At 38.0% G+C, this 26,647-nt stretch overlaps 3 protein-coding genes across 3 annotated transcripts; 2 read left to right on the top strand and 1 right to left on the bottom strand.

Annotated features, from left to right (window-relative positions):
* Positions 1-18,910: 18,910 nt before the first annotated feature.
* LOC133805107 (uncharacterized) lies at positions 18,911-20,447 on the top strand. Its single transcript, XM_062243207.1, has 2 exons — positions 18,911-19,067; positions 19,860-20,447. Exon 2 carries the CDS (start codon positions 19,860-19,862, stop codon positions 20,445-20,447), a length of 588 nt encoding a protein of 195 aa, XP_062099191.1. The 5' UTR covers positions 18,911-19,067.
* A 42-nt stretch (positions 20,448-20,489) lies between these two features.
* Positions 20,490-22,455, top strand: LOC133806791 (uncharacterized). The gene is made up of 5 exons (XM_062244879.1): positions 20,490-20,756; positions 20,851-21,391; positions 21,456-21,700; positions 21,781-22,286; positions 22,368-22,455. Exons 1-5 carry the CDS (start codon positions 20,493-20,495, stop codon positions 22,453-22,455), a joined length of 1,644 nt encoding a protein of 547 aa, XP_062100863.1. The 5' UTR covers positions 20,490-20,492.
* Positions 22,456-22,743: 288 nt separating this feature from the next.
* On the bottom strand, positions 22,744-26,391 carry LOC133806789 (uncharacterized). The gene is made up of 4 exons (XM_062244878.1): positions 26,154-26,391; positions 24,825-25,345; positions 23,491-24,062; positions 22,744-23,407 (listed from the first exon to the last, which is right to left on the bottom strand). Exons 1-4 carry the CDS (start codon positions 26,155-26,157, stop codon positions 22,744-22,746), a joined length of 1,761 nt encoding a protein of 586 aa, XP_062100862.1. The 5' UTR covers positions 26,158-26,391.
* Between the last annotated feature and the right edge of the window lie 256 nt (positions 26,392-26,647).

The raw sequence follows: 26,647 nt of genomic DNA, 5'->3' as shown, positions 1-26,647 counted from the left end.
TCCCTACCTGAATGACTTTGGTGGGATCTCCTGGGTTGAGGATCACCTCTTCGACTTCCTCCATCGACTCTATCGCTCTCTCGACCCCCACTCTAGGGTCGAGTTCATCAACGCACGCCCCTTGGGCACCCCCAGTTTCTGGTAAATCTCCCGCTAAAGGAGCGGCAACAACCGCCTCCTGGACCGTGTAGACGGATCGGACGGAGACGTTATAACAGCTTCGTGCACATCGTTGGTCTCCCCGGAGGGTGCCGATACGCCCGTCGTCGCATGGAAACTTCAGGCATAAGTGGCGTATCGAGGTTATGGCCCCGCAATCGATTAGGACCGGTCGGCCTAGGATAGCATTATACGCCGTGGGGTAGTCGACCACTACAAATGTGCAGTGCTTGAAGGCGCAAGCGTCGCTTTCTCCTCTGAGGGTGACCGGAAGTTGAATTTTGCCTAATGGCATGAGTGCATCCCCATTGAACCCCTGAAGCTGGATGGGGCATGGAGTCAGGTCTGTCTCGCTTAATCCGATAGCGTGGAAGGCAGCTTTGAAGAGGATATTTACGGAGCTTCCATTATCGACAAGGATCCGTGATACCTTCTTATTGGCAATCTGAGCTTCCACCACGAGGGGATCGTTGTGGGGGAAGTGCACATGTCGGGCGCCATCTTCCGTGAAGGTGATGGGAAGATCCATCATTCGGGGACGCTGAGCAGGTGACTGAACCAAGGCGCACATCTCTCCGGTGTGTTCTAACTCCCTCAAGTACCTTTTCTAGGAGTTGCGGGTGCTTCTGGCAAGGTGCGGTCCTCCGGAAATGGTGGCTACGTGTCCGTCAACGGGTGGCGGAGCAAGGCCGGGCGGATATGGGTTTCCGGGTCCCGGAGCCAATAAGGCAATGGGTGCCGGAGAGGTTGGAGCAGGGAGCGCTGGGAACTGAGACCCAGGAGCTTGGGGGTGACTGGCTCCAGGAGCGCTAGCGGTCCCCCTCTGTCCCGGAGAATATGCAGCTCTGTGAACTACTCCCTGTCCGGGATAGATTATGGGTATCCTCACCCATTGACCGAGGTGTCCCGCTCTTTCCAGGGACTCGATCTCATCCTTCAGCTGAAGACATTCGTTTGTGGTGTGCCCCACGTCTCCGTGGAACTCACACCTCTTATTGGAGTCTCGCGGACGCCTTCCTCCGTGAGACACTTTCGGGGGCTTCCTGTAGTTGACCATATTACAGGTCGCCCGATAGACATTCTCTCGTGAATCTATTAAACTGGTGTACTCCGTGAACTTGGGCTCATAGTCCTTCCGGGGTTTCTTTGAATGGTCTCCCCAGTTGGGGTTTCTTCCGCCTCGTTTATTCCGCGATTGGCTCAGATTTTGTTCTGGGCCTTCTGCTTGCGGTTGCGACGGTCCGGGAGCGATACTACATCCTGTTTGTACAGCTCCATTCCCATAGAAATGGGTTTGACTCGGCGTCTGAGCAGACGCGGAAGGCCCATACACGCTTGGAGTGAACTGGGCTCCTGGAAGCGTGAGGGCTGGTGCGGGAGCTTGGGAAGCAAAGCTCAGCGCAGTCACGGAAGGCGTCGGAGCTGGGGGAACTCCAAAGGCCTGCTGGTAGGCGTCCTCAAGGTTGATGATTCCCTGAGCTTTTGACATGAATTCGGACAGCGTTTCTGCCCGTCTCCTTTGCATTTCCCCCCATAGCAGGGAGCCGACAGTAAGGCCCGATTGAAGGGCGATCAGCTTCATGTCGTCGCTGACCTTGGTCTTAGCAGCAGCTTCCATCATTCTCTGAATGAAAGCTTTGAGGTTCTCATTGGGTAGCAGCTTGATGTTGGTTAAGGAACCAACCTCCATGTCGTGGTCTCGGGCAGCAATGAACTGCCTTCTGAATGCGGACTGTAGCTCCTTCCAACTGTGGATGGATCCGGGAGCTAATCTTTTCCACCAATCCTCCGCGGACTTGGTAAGGGTGAGTGAGAAGCACATGCATTTGGCATCCTCACTGACGCGCGCCACTTGCATCATTTTGTTGTATTTAGCTAGATGGGTGCGCGGGTCTGTCCTCCCCTCATATAATTCTATGTGAGGCATTTTGAAGTTATCCGGGAGGGACGTTTCCGCGATCCTCCGAATACATGGCTCCGAGTCCTCCTCCTCGGAGTCTGACAGGGCCCCACTTTGCTTCCGGACCAGCTTGGTCAAGGCAGCGATCTGTTCCTCGAGCCTCTTTGTATCACTCTCCGGGAGGTCACGTCCCCGGAACTTGTCATTAAGATGATTCCGCAGGTCATCTCCGCGAGGCCGGGCCTTTTCTCCTTTGGCTTTTTCATACTTGGCTTCCAACCTTCTTCTTAGGTCCACCGTGGACCAGCTATCTTCGGAGTGCGTGTCCGCAGCCCGACCGTTCTGGTTGACAGAATCACTGGGGCGGTTGTTCCTTCCCCTAGGCCTGGGTGCCTTAGCACCGGGCCCTTTAGGCACAGAGTGCCCCCTTGGGGCTGAAGGACGTCTGGGCTTAGGAGCGCCAGAGACCTTCTACGCGCCGGGGGGGGGGGGGGGGCAGTCGGCCTGGTGATCCAGGCCTTTAGGAGGTGCAGGGGCGTTAGTGCGCGCAGGCTCCCCAACCTTTTCTTTGCCCTTGTTAGGGGCGGCTTTGGATGGTCCAGCAGCGGCTGGATCCGGCATGGTGGCACCAGCACCACCTGGAACAGAGGCATCCTCGTCCGAGTCGCCTAGGTCTCCGAACTTGCTTTGGAGGCGCTCCATTATGCGCTGCATTTTTTCGGAGACGCGCTCCTGCTCAGCAAGCTTGGCCTTAGTGACCACCAGTTCTTCGGCTACTTGGACCAGTTCTGGATCCTTCTCGTAGTAGTAGCCGTCTTTGTAGTAACCGTCTCGGACATACTCTTCTTTGCTTTCTAAGTATGTCGTATCTTCAGTACTGACCCGATCCTGGCGGGATGTCGGGTCTTCACCTTGGTGGTCCGAGGGTTCGTTTTGTACCACATCTTCCATCATAGTATCGGGGTTGACCCTAGCATTTTTGTCAACCGCAGATTTTCTCGTAGTCACCATCTTTTCAGTACGCAGAAAAAGAGCTAACTAACAACTTCCTACAGCTCTCAATGAAAGCACCAAAATGTTTACCGAGTTTTTCGGAAACGAATACGAACGGAATAATAAAAAGATAAGAACTGTAGAAGTGCAGAAATGTAAATAAACAAACAGTGTTTTTACGTGGTTCAGGCGTTAACAAGCCCTAGTCCACGAGTCGATGTTATTATACTTGTAGAGAATAACAGTCAAACAGCTGGTGTACAAGAAACTCACAACCTCACAGTGTTTCTCTCAGGTTCTCTTGGAGAAGATGAAGCTAGAGAGATTTTAGTAGAGTTCTTGCTATGTGATTTGTTGGTCGTCCCCACTATCGTAAAATGAGGGGGTCTTTATAGCTAGGGTTTTGGATTAGGGTTTTTCTCTACTCACATGAGTCTTAATTACACCAGCCATAAATAGGGGATACAATTACCGTAGTCGCCTGGCTACCAGGCTCTATGTGGGTATATTTACGTGAAAGTATGGGGAATGCACAAAGGCAGCCGTCTTTTCCAAGTTGTCAGCGGAACAGTAGGCGAAATGGTACTTTTAGGCGTGCTGGGATGTGTGCGGCCTTGACCTGTCGGGCGTGTCAGGCGGGATTCTGTGTTAGGCAGATATCATTCCAACTATGCCTCCTCCATGACTCGACCGCTTGGACTTGTTCCGTGCGAGGCACGGAACTGTTTCCGTGAAGGCAACCTAAAGAGCTTCTCCTGGAAGGAGCTTCCCCGAAGGATATCCCTTCGGGAGTCCGAGAGAGTTGACGAGCTTCCGTGTCGCGTTTGCTTGAAAGAGTAAGCCGGACACTAAACGGGAGAGGCAAAGCCTTTCTATCCATCCGCGAGCTCTGGTCATCTACCGTGAAAGACTTTGATAATTCTGCTTCCCCGAGGATATCCATCTAAACGCTATCCGGAAATCTAGATAACAATTACCATAAAATATTTGCTTGATGACGTGGCACGAATGAGGCACACATGAATCGCATGTGATTGTTTATTGATGAAAGTCTAGTAGACCATCGACCAAGAGATTAAAAGGAAATTGAGCTACCTGATAGGTGCGAGGGACATGTTGAGTAACAGGAAGTTGATACGCTGACATATGCGACCAGATCTATTCATAGGACCGAAGTCAGAATTCAAATATAGTTATGAGTTAGATATTTCTAGGATATTTGATTCTCTTTATATGTAAATATCATTATTTATGTTATTATTTACATATGCTTGTAGTACAAGTATAGGACGAACCATAGGCCCATATGTACATCCTAGAGCCTATAAATAGGACTTGTCGGATTTATTTATGGATACACAATAATTTGTATTCAAGGAGAACAAGTGCTTTTATATACGATTTTGTATTCCATTTTGGAGCGTGTGAAACTTAGTAAACCCTTGTTTGTTGATCACATGTTTCAGAGTTTACATCAATAAAATCACTAAGCAGGTAGGTTATTACCAATCTCTGGGGCCGAACCACTATAAAATATTTGTGTCGTCTTAGTTCTTGCATTCAGTTTATTAATTCTGATCGTTTTTAGTGACTCCGTGTCGTTGACTAAATCAAGAGTCAACATTAACATTTATATATATATATGGCTATTTAGGATTTTTACCCCCCGAACTATTACGACTACCGTATCGTGCCCCCTAATTTTTTCAGGCCGTTAAAAATTCCCCCCGAAATCTTCACAGTAATGTAAAGGACTTCCGTTAACTTTCAACACATGTGGCTAACAGAATGCTGACATGGCTCTTTACATGCTGATGTGTCTTGGCCATGTCAGTGCCATGTGTGTAATTTTATTGTTTTTAAATATGGTTTTTATTTTTTTTAATGTATAAAAAATGGTTTAATTTATTAATTCTATTTTTTAGTGTTTAATTCATTAATTTTTAATATGATTATAGATTTTTTAATTTAAAATTACACACATGGTGCTGACATGGCCAAGACACATCAACATGTAAAGAGCCATGTCAGCCTTCTGTTAGCCACATGTGTTGAAAGTTAACAGAAGTCATTCTTTACATTACTGTGAATATTTCAGGGGAAATTTTTAACGGCCTGAAAAAATTAGGGGGCACGATACGGTAATGGTAATAGTTCGGGGGGTAAAAATCCTAAATAGCCTATATATATATATATATATATTTGTGTCCCAAAACAAATTTGCCAAAAAACGTGCAGCCACCATATATATATATATTATGTTATATACAAAAAAATATATGTATATATAACTTAAAAAAAACTACTAAATATATATATTATTAATGTTTAGGCTAAAAAAAAATTCCAAAATAAAAAATATATATTTTTGTTCAATTTTCAAACTTTGATTTCATCTATAAAGTTTATGGGTACTGTTAAACAAAATAAACAATATTATTTTAGCATCACACATACATAAAACTTACACATGCAAACAATTATACTACCATCCAATTAATATATCTAACATGTCAAAAAATCAGATACATGTATATAAACATATAGACTAGCAACCTAGGCTCTGAAGCCAGTTATAAGATCTCAATTATATAAGTCTATATGCATGCTTCCTATTACACAAAGTAACATACAATAGAAAACATAAATACATGCATATGTGTGATTTTCATACAGAGATTCGTAAATACAATAATAAAATACCTTAGAGTAGTTACGAGATGTGTAGTAGAATAATGACTACACCTTTTAGATTCCCTAATCTTTTATCCATGTTAAATGCTAGACATTGCAAGGAATCCAAACCGCTTTGAAACAAGAGCACAGTCTTCCAAGTCTTTCTCTAAAACAACCTATTGATTGTGTGGGGATGTCCCAAGACATGAGAAGAAAATTCCTAGAGAGAAAACTCAGAGAGAGTGGACGGCTAGATATAGAATATTGGGAGTGAATTTTTACCTTGTCAAATTCATGTGGACTAATGCATTCTATAATATTAGTATATATAGGCAATTAGCTACGACATAAAATAGGTTTTAGTTGCCCATGTTAATTTAATTATTTATTAATTATAATTAATTAATTACTTGTCAAGATTAACCAATTATAATTTTGACATTTATTTATTTTATTTTATTAATATTAATACCAATTTATCAATATTAACATAATATTTCTAATTGGCTATACTACTCTTTTTTTTAGACTTTGCAATAAAATCCTCAAAGTTTCTTTTATTTCATTTCTCATAATACATCAATAAATAATTTAACATTATTTATTTCCATTGAACTAGTCAATATGATATTTTTATAATTAATAATTAAATTAATTTTTCAAAACTACTAGGTTCATTTTAATAAGAGATGAAATAGGGAGCATGGATCCATGAACTCAAGCTCCAATAAGTTACCGTGAGTTTATTTATAACAAATAATCTCACTACCTTATTAACTCCTCGTAACTCCACTATAGACTCAGAATTGCACTATTGAATTCATAGAACGCTTTACACCAAATGTAAATACATTATCCATTATTGTAACCATAATCGTCATTCAATCCTCTATAGATGATCTACTAATTAGACGGGTCCAAATTACCATTTTACCCATCATTGGTATTTATCCTTACCTCCCACTAGGTTCCTTGTAAATGATATTTCCGTAAACTTAATTACAGAAATGAGTACTCTATAATTTAACACTTGAACCAAGCAATAAAGAAATCATCGTTTCATTTCTAAATCAGAAGCTATAGATTTCATGTCTATGATAAATACTCTTACTCAATTTTACTACTAAATCTCCAATATGTAAGTATAAGCTAGTCCATAGGGTACGCTGGTAACGAGCAAATCAAAAGAATTGAATAATACAATTAGCAGAATATTAATCACTCAAAATTAAGATGTCAATGTTTTGATATGATTAGATTAGATAATAATAATACTTATTTATCTTATCAATAATCAATATCAGTCCAGTCCAATGTAATAAAATACATCTGATTTTATCTGCTTGATCAGTGTCTTAGATAAGACATCACACCCCAAATGTGTAAGTAGATCATGTCGTAGATTACAAGATCAGTGAAAATCTAATGCACTGACATAATCTTAGGACTAATTTTTTTGAACATATAATTACAATTATAATCCACTGTGACCTAGTAACTATAATTGTTATTAATTATATGTTCGAGATTTTATAAATGTATGTATTATTTCAATAATCATGTAATAAAACAAGCAAACAATATGGTTGTCAAACTAAATAATTTCTACTTCTTTTATTGACAATACAAATCGCGTTACATGTCCGACATGGCTTTATAAGTGCATTAAACCAAACAGTGATATGCTTAATTTGTAAAGTACATGAATAAGCATAAATTCTATTTGTACATAACGAATTTTTTTTTTGAAGATTCATAGTAATTGTTGAGTGAAATACTGAAATTATATTCTCTTGCTCAATCAACAACGAAATAAAGTATACTTTTAACTAATTCTTTAAAGCAACATATGAATTCAACTTTTTATTCTGCATTGGAAATATAATAACCAAAATTGCAAACAAAGTATTTCAAATATCATATTATCATGTGCCATATAAATATAGGATTAAAACCAGACCATGGACTGCTTTTTTCACTAAGCATCCTGCTTTTTCTCACCGTGGACTACTTTCTATGTCCTTCACTTTTCTTCCAACTCTTTAATAAGCTTGAAAACTCAACAATTAAGATCTTCCATTCCTTATTGAAAAAGACTTATAAGCTACCACAGCAAGACACAGAAAGAGAAGACATTATTGCTATTAGTATTTTCAATTATTTTTGTATTGTTCTTTCTCAGATTATGTAATAGACAACAAAAAGGAAATTATTAAACGTAATAGAAAAAGAATAAAAGACGAACAAAACAGAACAATATACCCCAACTAATTTCTGGAAAGAAAAAAAAAAAAGTTTGGTTTCAAAAGATTAAACTACTCTAAGAATGAAAAGCGCAAATCAACCTGAGCCGCTGCTAAATACACCAAAATTTTCAAATGCTAACTATTAACTCAAACAAAACTAGAGTATACCTGTCAAGAGCTGCTGCAAATACTCATTTGGATGCTCTTACTGCAGGACCGAGAAAGAAAAGCATTTTCTTCGTTGATCATCACAGAGATATCCCAAACTCAGAGACGTAGAGATGAGTAGAGAGTTTCTCCAAAAGAAGGATGAAGAGCTTCGGTGTGGGTTGGGGGCATCAACAGTCACTTTCTCACAAATACAAAAAGGAAAATTTCCTTTTTTTTTTTCTTATTTTATTTGAAGAAAAAGGTGAGTTTTTTTATTTTATTAAAAAAGTGAAAGGTTTCCGTCCACTAAAATAAAATATCATAATTATTAAAAAAATGGTCATAACATAAAAACATCCATTTTTTATACAACAATCATAATAAATTATATTGACTTAATATAAAGACATACATTTATTATACAACAATGTAATAAAATAGATTAAATAGATCTGATTTTATTAGAAAATAATAATGAAACTCTCACTAAATAGGAAAAATGGATTGAAAAACATATAGAAAGTCACCTCATCTATCCTTAGCTCAGCTTTATTTATATATATATATATATATTTATGGGTTAGTAATTAATGGTTACATCAATTTATAACTATTGATGGTTATATTTTTTTTCTCATTCTTTGGATCATTATTGAATGGTTGTGATTACATCAATTTGTAACGTCCTCGATAACTAAGACCGTTACATTATGTAGTTAAAATAGTGCAGAAATTGCTAATCAAGTCATTTTATTAAAAATGTGATCCTAAGGTCAACAATTGGATTAGGGTTAAAAGATTTTGATCATAAATGGTTAATTTTTCATTGAAATAGATGTTTGGAACATGGGATCCCAAAAACTCTCAAAATTATATACAATCAGTGGCCACTCTAATGGCAAAATACAAGTTTAGGCTTCTGCCCCTGTACTTCCCTCAGCCGTGGTGGACGAGCAGCTGACAATGTACACCTCACCCATAGAGCTCTCCAATTCATGGTTGATCCAGCTTACCCTTGCCTATACCTGCACCACATAGCATCAATGAGCCAAGACCCAACAAGAAAACCAAAACAACAATCACATGTAACAATAAGAATATTCAATCAAGCTTATCTCATATAAACATAAAATAGAGTATAGATATTCAATTAATCCATAACAATCACACAATCTCAAGTAATCAAGGTTGGCACCCTTAGACCGATCCCCCTGTTGATCTAGCTGGCCTCGGCTCACTTAGGCCAGGTCGCGCTCAATATGTTTACCATTAGCCTTGGCTCCCTTAGGCCGATCTTCCTTGTATGACAAATCAATCTTACAAACACATAATGCAAGCAATCAATATTTGGGAATCTCAGTCCCGTTCACAACCACACAAGGTTCTTACCTTGAATTCCGAGCGGAGATAATAGAGCGGTCTCGAGCACGATCCTCGGTCCTGAGCCTTGGTGATAAACCTAGTCACAGTGGCCAATAGGTATTTATCAACTTCTAATCCAAATAAATACTTAAGAGATAAAAATTAGCGTCTTGGACCTCAATTTCTACTAAACCGGATAGTAGAAATTATCTCGAGCGCTTAGGTTCGAACCCCCAAACCTTACCAAACCTAGAAACCAACCTAAGGCAAAAATCCCTAGGCCGGTCGCGACCTGGCCCCAAGGGTCGTGACTTGCCCCCAAGTCAGAGGCTATACCCCCAAGCCTCAAGGGGAGGCGAGCTGCGACTTGTCTCTTAAGGTCGCGGTGCTCCCCCAAGTCAAAGAACATACCCAGGCCCTATTGGGCACACGCGTCGCAGCGCGCCCCTTTCGAACCAAAAAATTCTGGGTTTTCTCCAACCCTTTCCAAAAAGCATTTCCAAAATCTGTGAGAGATCCCTTTAGTGCTTGAGTTAGGGGGGAAATAAGCTTTTGGACAAAGGTTTCAAACCTTGTTCAAGTTGGTGATCCCCAACACTCTTCAATTTGGTTGTGTGAGTGAGAGTTTTTTGTTATTTGTTCTTATTCTTATATTTTTCTTCTATTGCTCTTCTTCTCATTATTCTTGTTCTATTTACTTGTATTTTTGTTTAGAGTTGTAATCCTTTTATTTCTTTTGTTTCAAACACTTTTACTTTATTTGTATCATTTTGCTTAGAGTTGTATTTCTTCATTCTCTTCTTCTAATTCTTCTATTGTTTATTTTTATTTTTAGTCATAGAGTTGTAACACTATTAATCAATAATTATTTATTTGTAATATTTTGTCTAGAGTTGTAACCAATTTCCATTAAGGCGAATTACATTTTCCTAACATTCAAAGCTTACCCTTTGTTTGTTTCAATGGAAGGTGAGACTAGCAAGATTATGAATCAAGACCTAGTGAGGTTGGATAGGTTTGATGGGTCCAATTTCACTAGATGGCAAGACAATGTGAGGTTCCTTTTGACCACTCTCAAGATCACCTACATTCTAGAGTCCACTTTAGAACCTCTCCCAATGCCATCTGACAAGGACACTCCCGAGGAGATGGAGAAAAGAAGGAAGAGGGAGGAGGACAATCTCCTTTGTAGGGGTCATATCCTCAACGCCCTTTTCGATAGCCTCTATGACCTCTACACTGAGACCAAATCGGCAAAGGAGATATGGGATGCACTTGAAACAAAATTCAAGGCGGAAGAGGAAGGTACCAAAAAGTTTTTGATATCTCAATATTTTGATTTCAAGATTTTTGGTGATAAACTTATTCTTCCTCAAATACATGAATTGCAAATAATTGTTAACATATTGAAAGTTTTGAAGATTGAGCTTCCCGAAGCCTTTCAAGTTGGTGCTATAGTTGCTAAATTACCACCAACTTAGAAGAGCTATAGGAAAAGAATCCTTCATAAAAATGAGGATTATTCTTTGGAGGAAATCCAAAAGCATATTCGAATCGATATGTAGAGATAAACTTGTGGAGGGGTCTAATGGAGAGACTTCCAAAGCAAATGCAGTGTCACAACCAAAACATCCCAAAAACAAAGGGAAGGCAAGGGTAACGAGACATCCTTGAGTCCAAGAATCAACCCAAACAAGTTTAAGGGCGAGAAAGTTCCTTGCTTTGTGTGTGGGAAAAAATGTCACTATGCTAGAGAGTGTAGGCATAGAAAAGACCAACAAGGACCTAAGGTAAACACAACTCAGTAGGAAAACATAGTTGCTACCCTTAGTGAGGTGAATGCAGTCCAAGGCAAGGTGAAATGGTGGTGTTATGATACATATGCCACCGTCCATGTCACCTATGACAAATCATTGTTCAAGACCTTTGAAGAGTCAAAGGGCAATCGTGAGATTCAAATGGACAATGAGGGCAAATCCAAGGTACTAGGCAAAGGTACCATTACAGTCTTTTTCACCTCCGGCAACAAAGTTACATTATTGAATGTACTTTATGTTCCCAAAATTAGTTGAAATTCGATAAGTGGTGATTTGCTTGGCAAACCCGGCATTAAAGCCATTTTTGAGTCTGGTAAACTTATTCTTACCAAATCAAATGTATTTTTGGGAAAATGGTACTCTTGTGAGGGTATGGTTAAGTTGTGCACCAATTATGTAACTTTCAATGTTATCAATAAAAATACTAATTCTACCTATATAGTTTAGTATGATTATTTATTTTTATGGCATCTTAGACTATCTCATATAGGTTTTTCAACCATGAAAAGAGTAGTAAAATGTGGTATGATTTCCTGCAATATTAAAAACTATGGTAAATGTTAAATATGTGTTAAGGCAAAAATGATTAAGAAACCATTTCCTAGTGTAGAAAGATAATTTAATTTACTAGATTTAATCCATAGTGATCTTTGTGAATTAAATGGTGTTTTAATTAGAGGTGGTAAAATGTATTTTCTTACTTTTATAGATGATTTTAGTAGATATACCTATGTGTTTCTTTTAAAGCATAAAGATGAAACTTTTGATGCTAAGAAGTTGAAAATCAACTTAATAAAAAGATTAATGTGCTAAGAAGTGATAGAGGATGAGAGTACTTCTCTAATGAATTCAATACATTTTGTGAAGAAAATGGTATAATTCATGAGTGCACCACACCTTATACACCACAGCACAATGGTGCTGCCAGAAAGAAAAATAGGACTTATCTAGAGATGATAAATTCTATGTTGGAGTTTTCTAAGTTGAACTTCAACTTATGGGGTGAAGCGTTGTTAACTGCTTGTCACATTCTTAATCGAATAACGATGAAGAAAAATGAGATATCTCCATATGAATTATGGAAAGGAAGAAAACCCAACATAGGGTACTTCAAAGTGTGGGTACCTCAAATTGTGGGGGTGTCTTGCATATTGCAAGAAAAACAAACCTAATATAACAAAGTTAGGTGCAATATCCATAAAGTGTTCTTTTGTTGGTTATGCCAACAATAGTAAAACTTATATAGGCTATTAGACTTAGAGTCTAATATTGTGATTGAATCTAGAGAAGTTGAATTTTTTGAGAACATGTTATGTGACAACAATTCTCAAGGATCAACATCTCTAAAGGAGAATTTGTTATATGAGAACAATTCTCAAGTTTCTACATCCAAAAATGATTCTCAAGAGGAGAATTCTCAAAGGAATGTAAAGCAACCCATTGAACTTAGAAGAAGTCAAAGGCTTAGAAAGGAGAAAAGTTTAGTAGTGGATGAGATAGATTCTCAACGAATTTCTTTCTACATGGTAGAAGGAAATAGAGAGGAAGTCATTAGGAAAATTCCTATTGTACTTCTCTTTGAGGATGATCCTAAGACTTATATAGAAGCCATGCAATAAAGAGATAGTGCATTTTGGAAAGAAGCCATCAATGATGAAGAGATACCTGGGATATCCTCACGGCGTGGTCCGCAAACCCAAGGCTTGGTAAACACCTGGGACGGCTAGGTCGTATGTGTTTAGCCCATTGGTGGCATGTTTATATGCTTGATGTATGTGTTGCATATGTTATCTGTTTGTGGGTTTTCTTGCTGGGCTTCGACTCACAGATGCTCTGTGGTGCAGGTAAGGGTAAGGAGAAGGCCAACCAACCATGAGTGTAGCAGGCGTGAGGCGGCGTGTACATGTTTGGCCAACCTGGCTGCCACAGCCAGAGGATTTTGGGAGATTCTTGTAAATGAACTTAGATTTTGTCGATTAGCCGACTTGGTTCTATTTTTATATTGTAAATATCTCTAAACTGTATTTTGGGATCCCAGGTGTCAAACTTTTATGACTTTCAATGTTATGGAGTTAATTCTAAATTTTCCCTCTGTTTATGGCTTAATTACACTATTTGACTTAAAACCTCAATTAGCGAGTTGTAAGTACGTTTTTAAACTCACCTGTAATGGCTCTAAGGAGGCAAGGCATTACACTGGTGCACCTGGGTATGTTGCATCTACCTTTCTAAATGGAGTGTCATTTGTTGAAGGGTGAGGACATAAATTTTTTATATCAACACTACACCAAAATACCCTTTTTGTGTCAGCCAAACGCATTAGTCAACACGTTGACTGATGCGGTTGACTGAGATTTAGCATTTGTGGCAGTTAGGCACTGTCACAAATGAAAGAGTATTTGTGTCATTAGTAACACTAACGCCGTTATTGAGGATCGTTTGCCTCAGTGGCTCGGTGACCCTATTAAGAGCATTTGCTTCAGTGGGGCACTGTCACAAACCTCGTCATTTGTGTCAGTGCTCCACTGATACAAATGCATTTATATTAAAAAAAATCTGGGTCGAGACCCCACTGTTAAGAGCATTTGCGTCAGTGTGGCACTGTCACAAACCTCGTCATTTGCATCAGCGCTCCTTGGACACAAATGCATTTATATTAAAAAAAATCTGGGTCGAAGTCCATTTCATTTCTAAGCTAATTTTTTTTATTTCTAACCTAATCTCAGCCACCTCTCTCACTTTTCTCTATCCCAGCCTCAATTTTTTCTCTCATTTTCTCATCTTTCTCTCATGGCCTCTCTATACCTCATGGCCTCTCTCTGTCTCACTCACAGTGAACGACAAACGACAGCGATGGCGGGGATCGGCGACGACGATGCTTGGGACTTATGGCGGGGGTACGTATCTCTTAATCTCTATCTCTATTTTTGTATTTTGAGATCAAGGGGTTGTGGGGGTTAGGGTCTAATCATATTAACATTTTGTTTCTAAGTTATTTATTTTATTTTGTTTCTAATCATGTTAACATTTTTTTTTCATTTTTTTTCTTGCCTTTGCTTGGGTTTCATTTTGCAGGAGGTTCTTGGTGTTGGTGGTGGTTTAAATCTGGTTTTTGAGATTCGATTTAATTTTTTTTAAATTAAGGTAGTTTGCATCAGTTGTGCACTGCTACAAATAGAGCAATTATGACAGTGCAGAACTGTCACAAATCCTAGCGTTTGCATCAGTTACCATCTGTCATAAATGCTCTATTTGTGACAGTGTCCAACTGACGCAAATGCTATAGAGGTTTGTGTCATGTGATTCAGCGTCACTTTTAAAACTAATGCAAAAAATTAGTTGTGGCAGTAGGAAATTGACACAAATAACTTTTTTGTAGTAGTGCAAAAAGGTGCATACACCAGCTGGTAAGAGTATTGTGTAGTTTAAAAAGTAAATATTTATTGATATTTCTAGCATTTATACTACTTAATTAGTCATTTAGAATTTCCTTCTATAATGTCAATCTCTTACATAATATCTTCAGTTGTGGTCACATGCTTAACTTAGTAAGTAAAAAATATATACCACTTAATGTAGTATCCAAAAGACAAGTAATAAGAAGAAGAGAGATTTCCCAAGAATTTTCTACTTCTTACTTCTAAAGATTATCCAGTCTTTGTCTATAATAACATAATATCTTCAGTTGTAGTCACATGCTAATGTAGTATCCAAGAGACAAGTAATAAGAAAAGAGAGATTTCCAAAGCATAATAGATTTCTATGGAGTTCTAGTTCCATGATGTCAAAACATCTTTTGTTTGAAATAAATGTTCAAATAAAATATGCCTGGCTTCATTTCGTTTTTTCTTCTTAAAAGTGGACTTTTTTTTCGTTTAGGTTACTATACGATTTATTTTCAATTTTTCACTGCTGACGTTTTACTGACCATGCACATATATGACTGGAGACATCAAGTCACATAAGAAATTATTTGAAGGATATGATATGTGCTTTACAAATTAATATGATTTTCTTAAAAAAAAATTCCTCTTTAATTACAAATGAAGGATATGTGTAATGACAACACTTTTTTCTTTTTAATTTGTGCATTGTTCTTTTTGAGTTTTTTCTCTGCACTTATTAAGCTGTGATATATTTATGTGTATATAAATATATACATTATATTCCCGATTGATAAAATATATATTTACATTTTGATGACTATTATATCTTTGGCTCATTCTAATTTTATATTTTCTCTAATTTGTGATTTTTTTTCTAATTTTTTTATTTAGTATTTATCAATAAAAAAATTAATAAAAAGAAAGAATTAATTAAAAATTCCCAAAAAAATCAGAATAGTGGTAAAAACAAAATGTCATCCATTACCATTTGTCATTTAAGAATGAAAAAAAAAAAAAAAATTACAATAATTTCTACCGAGTTTTATGTATCATTTCTTAATTAATTTTGGGGTCATTCATCACTACTACAAAAAAGCTTTTTAGGACTCACTTTACAAACCCTAAAATAGTTTTTAGGACTCATCTATTTGAGAGCCTTAAAAACTGAGATTTTTTAAAACTCGCGAAAGAATGTTTTTAGGACTTGCATTGTGAGTCATAAAAAATTGACGCAAGCCCTAAAAGAATGGCCGGAGTAAGTGGCGGCGCCACCACTCCACGGTGGCCATTGGGTCTAACTTTTTAGTGGGTTTTGAAGCCCAAGATGCAAGGAATATGGTGGTGGTAGTGGTGGTGGCTCGAGGTGGCCGGAAAGTGGTCGGAAAGTTTGGGAAAACCCAAAATCACATAAACTTCGTGATGCACTTTCATGGCCTTAGGCCTACTTCAAGCATTGGGTCTCCTGTCTCAATTAAGAGGAGTCATGGAAAGAACAGGTTCTAAATCACGATCAAATCCCGCTGCAGCTGAACGAGCCCTTCCCGCGTGCCATAAATGACCTATGAATAGGAAGAACCCTAGAACAAAATGAGAAGTCGCTAACCAACTTCTCGGAGAGACATAATTGACTGCATTGATCTCGGTAGCTACGCGCGTGAGGGGTTGAGCTCTGTGGGTTGGAGGTTTCGGGGGGCGGCGCATCTCATGGGGCGGCGCGTGGCGTTCGACGACAGCAGCAAGGCAGTCGTTTGGCACGTCGGAGACGAGCTAGAGAGAGAGAGAGGGAGCTTCTGGAGAGAGAGAGAACCGAGGAGAGAGAGAGAGTGATTTGAGTGTCTTTTGTGTTTTTTTATAATATTGAGTGATTTGAGGAATTGGAGGGAATTTGTGATTTTTTAAAATTCAAACTTTTAGGACACACATAAGTTTTTAGGACTTGCACTGCGTGTCCTAAAAAATTCTTTAAGGACTCGCAATGAGTATCCTAAAAAGTCCATGAGATGTTTGTTAAAAAAAAAATTAAACTTTTAGGATACACATAGATTTTAGGACTCGCTCCGCGAGCCCTAAAAAAAATTCTTTAAAGACTTGTAATGCATTCCTAAAAAGTCCAGGAGCTGTTTTTAGGACTCACATATAGGTGAGTGCCCTAAAAAAGTGTCTTAAAAATGTATTTTTGTAGTAGTGCATAAAAAGTCTATGAAATGATACTCTGATGTGTTTTTTTTTTATTTATGTAATATCAATTTTTTTAAAAACCATTTGCCATTTAAGAAAGAATTTACTTTTACAATTGTTTCTACCAAGTTTCATGTTATCATATATCTCCTCTGTCTCTCTATATATAATATGCCTAAGCTTGTATTTATTCATGAAAATAAATTTTATTTCTTTTATAGATTCATTTCCATTTCTTTTGAAAGCCTGGATGATGGTAAGTTGTTTGAATTTGTGTATAAACCATTTATAGATTACTGTCATTGTTTTAATATTTATTTGATATACATTATTTTTGATGTATTTTTCAGGTTTCTCTGACAAAATATATTTGTATCCAATTCAGTAGGTTGACTGGCACCTTAACTTAAGAACAATTTTTTGTTTTTAAAAGCTAAAAGTTATTTTTTGAAAACAAACTAGGGTGTTTAGCGTTTTTTTTTTTCATAAAACAGATTTTAAGAACAAAGTTACAAAAAATAGAAAATTTTGAGAATAACAAAAAGTTGTTTTTTGTTGTTCTCAATTTTTTTTTTTCTCACATCACTTTTTTAATTATTATTATCTAACATCATTTATTATCACATCATTTTCTCTCTCTTCATTTTCATTCTCATCACTTTATATCTCCTTATTTTCTCTCTCATCACTTTTTCTCTCCTTACATTTTCTCTCTTTACTTTCTTGCTATTTTCTCTCTTCTTACTTTCTATCTTTTCACTTTTTCATTCATCATTTTCTATCTCCTTATTTTCTTTTACATCACTTATTATGTCATCATTTTCTCTTTCACCACTTAATTACTATATACTCACTTTCTCTCTTATCACTTAATATATCATAATTTTCTCTCTTATCATCTTTTTTCTCTGGTCATTCTATCTCTCATTACTTTTTCTCTACGCACTTTTCTCTTTTCATTTTCTTTCTCATCACATTCTCTCTTATTTTTTCTTGGATCAATTTCTATTTTTCTTCAAATTTTCTCTCATTGCTTTCTCACTTCTTATTTTTCATCATTTTTTCTTTCAAATTATTTTATCTCATTATTTATTACAAACTTTTAAAAAAAAAATTCTCTTTGTAAATATATTTGTTAATTTTTTATTTAAGATTTTAAAAAAATAAAACTAAAAAATAATTTTTAAAAAATATTAATCAAACAGCTCTTATTTTTTGAAAACTACAAAATCTGTTTTATGTTCTCATCTCGAAAAACACAACTTTGAAAATAAAAAACTGAAATTAATGTCAAACTGGCTTTCAATGGCTCACTCAATGTTGATTGACTTTTAAAGTATTCATGGCTTCGTAAAATGAAATGATTTTAAGTAATGTTTCCGTTGATCGGGTTTATATTTCACTATTATTCTACAATACTATTCTCCATGCCTATTGTTGTATTCTACCATAATATTAGTCAATTACTAAAATCTTTGTAGTCAATTAAATTTTTCATTTTTATTTTCTTTGACCTGATATATATATATATTTGTTTTTTCAGTTTCAATTTTAAATAATAATTTTAAAATCTATTTTCTTTCACTTTTATTATCTTTTATAATTTTTGGAAAACATTTTCATGTTAGAGTAACTTTCCCATTAATGTTTGAATTTTATGTATTCTATTTGATATTATTTCGGTATATATTTTATTCTCTATTAGTGTCTATATTAATATTATCTACAAGTATCTATATGAAGAATATCACACTTAAAATTATTTAAAATACCCAACAGTCCATTTGTCAACAAAAAAAATGTAACAGTCAACGAACACTATATATAATGACCATACTCCGGACTACAAAGCTCCATATTAGCGATACAAACCAAAGTAGAAGGGAAATTTTAGACAGTATGTGTAATAACATACTTAATATTTTTTAAATGCCACCATAAAATAATCTCTCATATATATGCCATTTTAAAATTTTGGACAAAAATACCCATATCAAGACCCCTCACCTTCTCTCTTCCCAGCCAAACCGAACTCTTTCCTCTTCCCAGCCAAACCAAATTGTTCCCTCTTCCCAGCCAAACTCTCTCATTTCTATCTCATTATTTTCTCTCGGGTCACATTCTCACCATCTCAGGCGAAGCTCTCTCTCTCCCCACAGTCGCCGTCGCCACCGTCTTCTCCATCTCCGGCCACGGTAAGGTAAGACATTCGGTTTTCATGTGTTTTTTTTTAAAAAAAATTGAATCGTAATGTATAAATCGATGAAATGGGTTTGATTGTTAATCTTTATTTTGCAAAAAATGTAGCTTAAAATGGGTTTGATTCTATGTGCATTCTGCAAATTCTGCAAAAATTTTGTGGGTCGATGTTCTTTCGATTCCGCATCGATTCTCCATCGATGCTCCATCGATTCTCCATCGATGCACCATCGATGACATACAGTGAGTAATCGATGCTCCATCGATTCTCCATCGATGGTATATCGATGCCATGTCGATTCTTTCATAATCGATGCATAATCGATACTGAAGTATAATCGATGCCACATCGATGCCACATCGAGTCCATATCGATGCTGAACATATATGGCATCGATTTGACATCGTTACACCATCGAAAATAACATCTCAATTGGATGTTCGCATCAGCATCGAAATGGCATCGATGGAGCATCGATGTGGACTCGAAAGGCTGCATCGATGTACCATCGAAAGGCCATCGATGCTACATCGATTCTACATCGATTCTACATCGATTCTACATCGATGCTACATCGATGCTACATCGATGCCATGTCGATACTGATGCATAATCGATGGCAAACGATGGTTTATCGATGCCACATTGATGCTGAACATATATGGCATCGATTCCATGCTCCATCGATGTTATTTCGATGGTACATCGAGCCCATTTCGATGCTGAACAAAAGATTGAGTATTTTTTATAAATTCAACTAATTCTTTTTTTTTTTTTTTGGATATTTTGCAGATGCCACCCAAACGTATCCCACCACTTGAGATCCCTATGGAGGATCATTATGTCGGTCGTATGACCTATAGGGGTTCCGGGAGGTTAACAAAATTGAAGAAAAGATTTGAGGAGCATGGATTGTTGGGGAGGGTGAATGAGTCTGTTTTTGGACCATTCTTCACAGCCCCTCCCTTTTCGTTCTCTGGGGCATTGGTTCACACACTACTTTTGCGGAAGGTCAAGTCTCCGCGTGGCGATGAGGTGCACTTCTTGATGGGCCCAAACTTATGTAAGTTTGGGGTGCACGAGTTTTCCATTATCACCGGCCTGAGCTGCTCCTGTCCACCACTTGCCATTGACATTGAACCTCACATTACTTCCTCCCGCCTAGTTGATACATATTTCAGTGTGGAACCCGAAAAAGACATTCGGTTCAGTATCTTGGAACGAGCTTTTAGTATGTGCGATGTACCTGATGATTTGTACAAGCTCGGTTTGGTTTACTTTGTGGAGGGGATACTATTGGGCGCTGAGAACAACAATGCTATTTGGCGAGATTCATTGTCGATGGTCGAGGATTTAGATTATTTTGAGAAGTATCCATGAGGATCCCTTTCATTCGATACAACTGTGAAACAATTCAATAGAGATATGAAAGCGATTGGTGGTACAATACCAGGTAAGAAGGCGAAGAAGATCATTGAGGCGGAGTCTTCTAAGGGTTTTAAGGTGGAGGCAAAGTACACTTGCAAGGGGTATCCACCAGCCTTGCAATATTGGGCGTACGAGACGATTCTTGATTTACAGAAGGAACACGCCAAGCCCTGTGGATTCAAGTTCCCTAGGATGCTACAGTGGGAGAGCATAGGCCAGCTGAAGCATTTGCATTTGAAGGATGTACTTGCGAGGAGACATGTAAGTTATAAAACATTTAAATAATTCAAGAAATTTTGAATTATACTAATCAACTTATGTCATTTCTAATTTGATTGTTGTGTTTCCATTACAGTTGTCATGCATTTCTATCCTAAGGCCTCGACCAAATGAGCGAGACTTCTTTGATGCCGTATATCAGAGGACAGAGGGGGATGCTCCTAGGTATGCGATGCTGCAGAATATGATCCAGCCTGCACCAGAGGATGGAAGACCTTACGATCCTAAGGCAGAGGCTGTTGCGGTGGCTGAGATAGCCGTTGAGGCTGGCATATTTGTGGAGGATGCCCCGACAGAGTCTGCTCCAGATACTAGTACAGAACCTACTTCTGCTCCTGCTCCTGCTCCTGGGGCTTATGAGGAGGTGTTGGGTGAGATAGCCAGACTATCAGGTGCAGTGGACGATGTTAAGGCCACTCTAGGTATCGTCCTTAAAAATCAAGAAGTCATATTAGAGAAGCTGGCAACACTAGGTAGTATACCTACTCCTGCACCTACTCCTGCACATACTCATGCACCCACTCCAACAGATGATGTAGAGTACGAAATTCTCCCCTCATGTTACGAGCCTTCTGTTGGAGAAGCCACACCTTCTCAGCCAGTGCAGACGGTCTTAGGTACGACTAATCCATGAGTTTTTTTTTGTTTTTAAAAGATTAGATACTAATTGCTCCTTTACAGGTAAGCGTACTAGACAGAGACCAGTAAGGTACGAGGACTATACTCCAGCAGCCAAGAAACCAAAGTTCAAGGACCCAGTTACGATCCTTCCTTTAAAGGTGTTGGATCAAGATATGTTGACAACTTTTAACCGATGGGTACTCGATGAGATTGATAACAGCAGACCAAGGAAGTTGGAATGTTGTGATGGGACCCCTGTTTGGTTCTTGAAGTTGAAGGTGGCAAAAGAATGGTTGGCAGAAACTGTAAGTCTCTTATGTTTGTTAGAACATTTATCTCATTTTAACAATCCACTCTTCCTTAACGTTACTCTATTTATTTGCAGCATCTCGACGCTGCGAATTATCTTATACGGAGACGTCTTTTTGAGTTGCCGAAGACGTACCCCGTGAAAGCCACCGTACTTGATTCATCATTTGCACAATATATTCCTGCCAGATATGAGGAATTCAAGAAAAATGGCAGGACTTACCAATGGGACTCGGACATTCTTGATTTCCTGAAAAGAGATGCCAAAAAGTACAAGAAGCCTTGGGGTGATTGCAACGAGGTCTACTTCCACTGGTGCATGGAAAATCGGCACTGGGTCCTTTGCGAAATAAATTTCGCTGATTGGATGATCACTGTATTTGACTCAGATCATTCTAACTTTAGCCATAATAAGTTGTCTGAGTTGATGGAGCCTTGGACTAGGATGCTTCCATCTTTACTCAACGCTTCTGGTATGTTTAAAGGACACCCCAAGTTAAAAATAGCTAGACCGAAGATCACCGTTCCAAACTTTGATTGGCGGCGCATGTCCACTGATATTGTCCCACAGTCTAGAACCAGGTAGACGTACTAAATTCAGATTTTCAATAATGTTCTCCTTTAATTTTCAATACACTCACAATAAAGATTTCTTGGTTTCAGCGGAGATTGCGGTGTATTCGCCATCAAACACTTGGAGTTCATTCTTGGAGACATTCCCTTATCATATGCCATCGAGGACAACATTTAGTACTTAAGGGATAAATTATGCATCGACATTTTTTATGAGAATGTGTACCCTTGATGTTAGAACATTTATTTTGATTTCGATGACACACAATAGTATATTTCTCCTTAGTATTGTATATAAAAAATGTCGTTTCGATTAACAAAGTCCATTAATACACAAATATAAAGAGTAACAAAGTCCATTAATACACAAATAAAAAGAGTAACAAAGTCCATCAATACACAAATAAAAAGAGTAACAAAGACCATTAGTACCCAAATAAAAAGTTTAACATTGATGCCATAAATTTCAAACACGAACTTTACAAGTTGCCCTATTATGGCCTAGACCTCCACAAGTGCTGCACTTGCGTGGAACAACCAATTTATCTCCATTGGAAGGATGGCGTTTCGTCTTAGGCCTACCTTGTTTCTTCTTTGGACGACCAACCGGATTTTTCTGCGCAGGTGTTCTCACTGTTATTGTCATAATGTCATGTGGAACAATCCACTCTTCCTCGTTACCAGTAGGATATATAGATTCTGTGTAAGAGGACCTCCATGTCTCAATTTTATAGTAATCTGAACACAACGAATAAAAGTTCACCCCTCGCTTAAGGGATCCAGATAGTGCATGAGCACATGGGATACCAATAATCTGAAACACGCCGCATGTGCATGTCTTATTCAGGAGGTCGACTTCACCATTCATCTCACCATCTAACACATGGAACTCATGCCTCCCTATTGCATAAGGAATCAAGAATCGAGCTTTCTCAGCCATATCCACCAAATTTTTCTCATAGGTCGGTGCAAGAGTGGTAGTTGTCTTCTCGCTAGTTTCTCTCCTATTACAGAACCAGGACTGTAGTGTGAAGCGAATAAATTCGACGAATGTAGTTATCGGAAAGCTCCTAGCGTCCCGGGTCTTATTGTTGAAACTTTCAGCGTAATTGCTTGTCATTATATTATACCTAGTATCCAGGAAAACTAAAATTTAATAGTAACATACATTTAGAAGATTTCAAAAATTAAAATACAATTGACAATGACATACCTATTTCCAGGAAAGTAAGCACGGGACCACTTATCAAAACCCATTCCTTCTAGGTATTGAGCAATGGCTGGGTCTTTTGATTTGATTTTTTCGAAGTTAGCGTGGAACTCGAATTTCCTAAAAGCATATGCCGCATTATACATCAACACATGACAATGATCAGTCTTGAATTTAGCAACCACATTCATACTAATGTGGTGGTAGCAAGCACCGTGATAGGCATCGGGGAAAATAGTTTCCAAGGCATGTGTAATACTTGCATGCCTGTCAGATACAAACACCAGGTCCTCGACTTCCCCAATCGCTTCTTTTAGCTTTGACATGAAATACTTCCAAGAATCATGATTCTCACTATCCACAATACCAAATGCAACTGGATATAGATGGTTATTTGCATCCAGTGCGACTACACATAACATCTGCCCACCGTATTTTTTCTTTAAAAAGGTACCATCCACACATAACACAGGACGACATGTACGAAACCCTCTTCTACTAACTCCGAGTGAGAAAAAGCAATATTTGAATCGATCTTCCTCAGTGACAAAATCTGTCAACGTCCCGGGATTTTTCTGTTGAAGCATGAACAGGTACGATGGTAACTTCTGGTAGGATGCTTCCAGTGTCCCTCTGACATAAGAAAGAGCCTTCTCTCGGCATCTCCAAGCTTTTCCATATGACAACTCAATGCCATAATCATTCTTAATGTCCTCTCTTATGTTGTTTTCCATGTACGCATTCGATCCAGTCTGATATTTTTTCTTTATGCAATGACCAATAACCCAAGGTGCAGCTTGGCGATGGCCTTTATGTCGGAGGTCAAGTGAGCAAGTGTGTTTGTTGGTGAAACGAGTTATCTCGAACATATCAGATTTAGGAATTCTCTTCCTCCTCAATCTCCACCCACAATCAGGATCCTTTCAAGTGATATACCAAACTTCAGTACCTGACTTCTTCACTACAAACTCGAAGTTCTGCTTCATTGCATACAAGTGTGCCTTCGTCTTCAACTCTAACTTGTTCTCAAAAACTTTCCCAACTTCTATTACTCCACAACTCACCCCAGATAACGTGGGGATAACATAAGAGGGGCATGGGATATCTTCAGCAGTATATGCTGGAGAACTCCATCTATTTCCATCATCTTGTGTAGTTGGACGACTGCTCTCTGATCCAGCAGTCCTCCGTCCTTGGCTTTCTTGACGACTTGGCAATGGTCGTACATTTAAATTATCTACTTGAACCACATGTAGCATCGACAACTAATCCTCTGAGTTATCATCAGAACTACTGCACCCCTCAACTCTTTCATCATCATCACCAAAAAGGGCAACTGGATCGTCATTGACATAAGGCTCATACTCATACCCATCATCATGCGGGAGATTTGTTGGGGGAAAAAAAGATTCATTATGACTAGGACCTCCCATGCATACACTTGGCCCAGTAGCTGTTTGTGGAATAGCCGTGCATGATTGATTATGATTTTCCATATTAACACTCGCTCTAGGAGATGGATCAATAAGAGCAATGTTCTTTGCAATCGAACTAACGCATAAAGGAACCCGATGTTTTAAGGACTTTGAATTTTCAAGAATAAGAGCACTAACTCCTTCATCATCTGTGATTTCAATGGGATCTACACTAAAATCATTGCATGTAAACAGCACTTCCAACTTTAAGTCAAACAATGACCTATCCACTTTCAACTTTGAATACAACTTCTCCAATAATTCTATGTAACCAATATCAATTGGTACATGTATTATAGTGTTCGAACCAGCTTTGAAATTCCATTTTTCTCCTTTCTGTTCCCAAACACCGTTGTAAGAAACAATTATATTAACTCTGGAACCTGCAAATTTACAAAAAAAAAACATAAGAAAATTATAAAAATAAAGTGTAATCTATGAAGAATCGATGGTAAATCGATGCCTATGAAAATCTGTATTGTAGTTCAAAATCGATGCCACATCGATGACATTTCGATGCATCATCGATGCTGATGGTTGCCATTTCGATGCGATACCATTTCGATGCCACATCGATGCCTTACCGACGCTGAACCAAATAAACATATATGGCATCGATTCAACATCGATACCACCATCGATACATCATCGATACCAACACCGAAATTATATATTTGCCTCAGTATCGATATAATATCGATGGTGTATCGAAATGCCATCGATGTCATATATGGCATCGATGGCATTTCGATACACCATCGATATTACATCGATACTAACGTCGAAATTTGCCTCAGTATTGATATGGAATCGATGTGGCATCGATGCTGATGGTTGCCCTATGTATGCGATTCAATTTCGATGTAATATCGATGCCACATCGATGCCATATCGATGCCATATCGACGCTGAACCAAATCAACATATATGACATCGATGCAACATCGATACACCATCGATATTACATCAAAAATATCATCTAATTTAGATGTTCGCATTAGCATCAACATGGAATCGATGGGGAATCGATGGAGCATCGATGTACTATCGATTTTGGAAATCTCAGATCCGATCCGAAGAACAGTTCAAAAGTTGCAGAAAAAAATACAAACTCAACTGCGGAACAGTTCAAATCTAATATCTAACTATGACATTTCATATTCATAAGTAAATTAATGAAATGATACTTACCCATGATTTTTTCTCTTAAAAACGCCAAGAAACTTCCAATCCGTTCCACCTCCGAGCTGTGAAAAAATGGCTGTAAATGAGGGATGAGAGAAAGAGATAGAGAGAGTGAAGTGTTAAATTTGAGTGAGGAGGGGAGGAGGGTATTTGTGTCCAAAATATAAGAGGGGGCATAATATGGGGAGAATTTTTATGTTGTCATTTAAAAAAAATTAAATATATTATGATGCATAAAGGGTAAAATTTCCCAAGTAGAATCCCTCAATTTTTATTTTTTTTTCAAGAAAGTAATGGTAAATAGGCACATCTATATGCGTACGTATAGATAATTAGATATCGTCTGAGTCATCACATTGCAACCCTTTAGTGTCTTCTCCTTATGTTTGAATAACATGTATGCATGACCTTTTTATTTTTATTTTTTTTCCTCTGATATTTTATTTACTTCATTATATGTATGTATGTAGTTTAATTATTTCCTATAATTAATTAAAGAG

This window comes from Humulus lupulus, chromosome X (genome assembly GCF_963169125.1).
Source record: "Humulus lupulus chromosome X, drHumLupu1.1, whole genome shotgun sequence".
In the NCBI taxonomy this organism is placed as follows: domain Eukaryota; kingdom Viridiplantae; phylum Streptophyta; class Magnoliopsida; order Rosales; family Cannabaceae; genus Humulus; species Humulus lupulus.
This window is presented reverse-complemented; position numbering and strand designations above follow the sequence as displayed.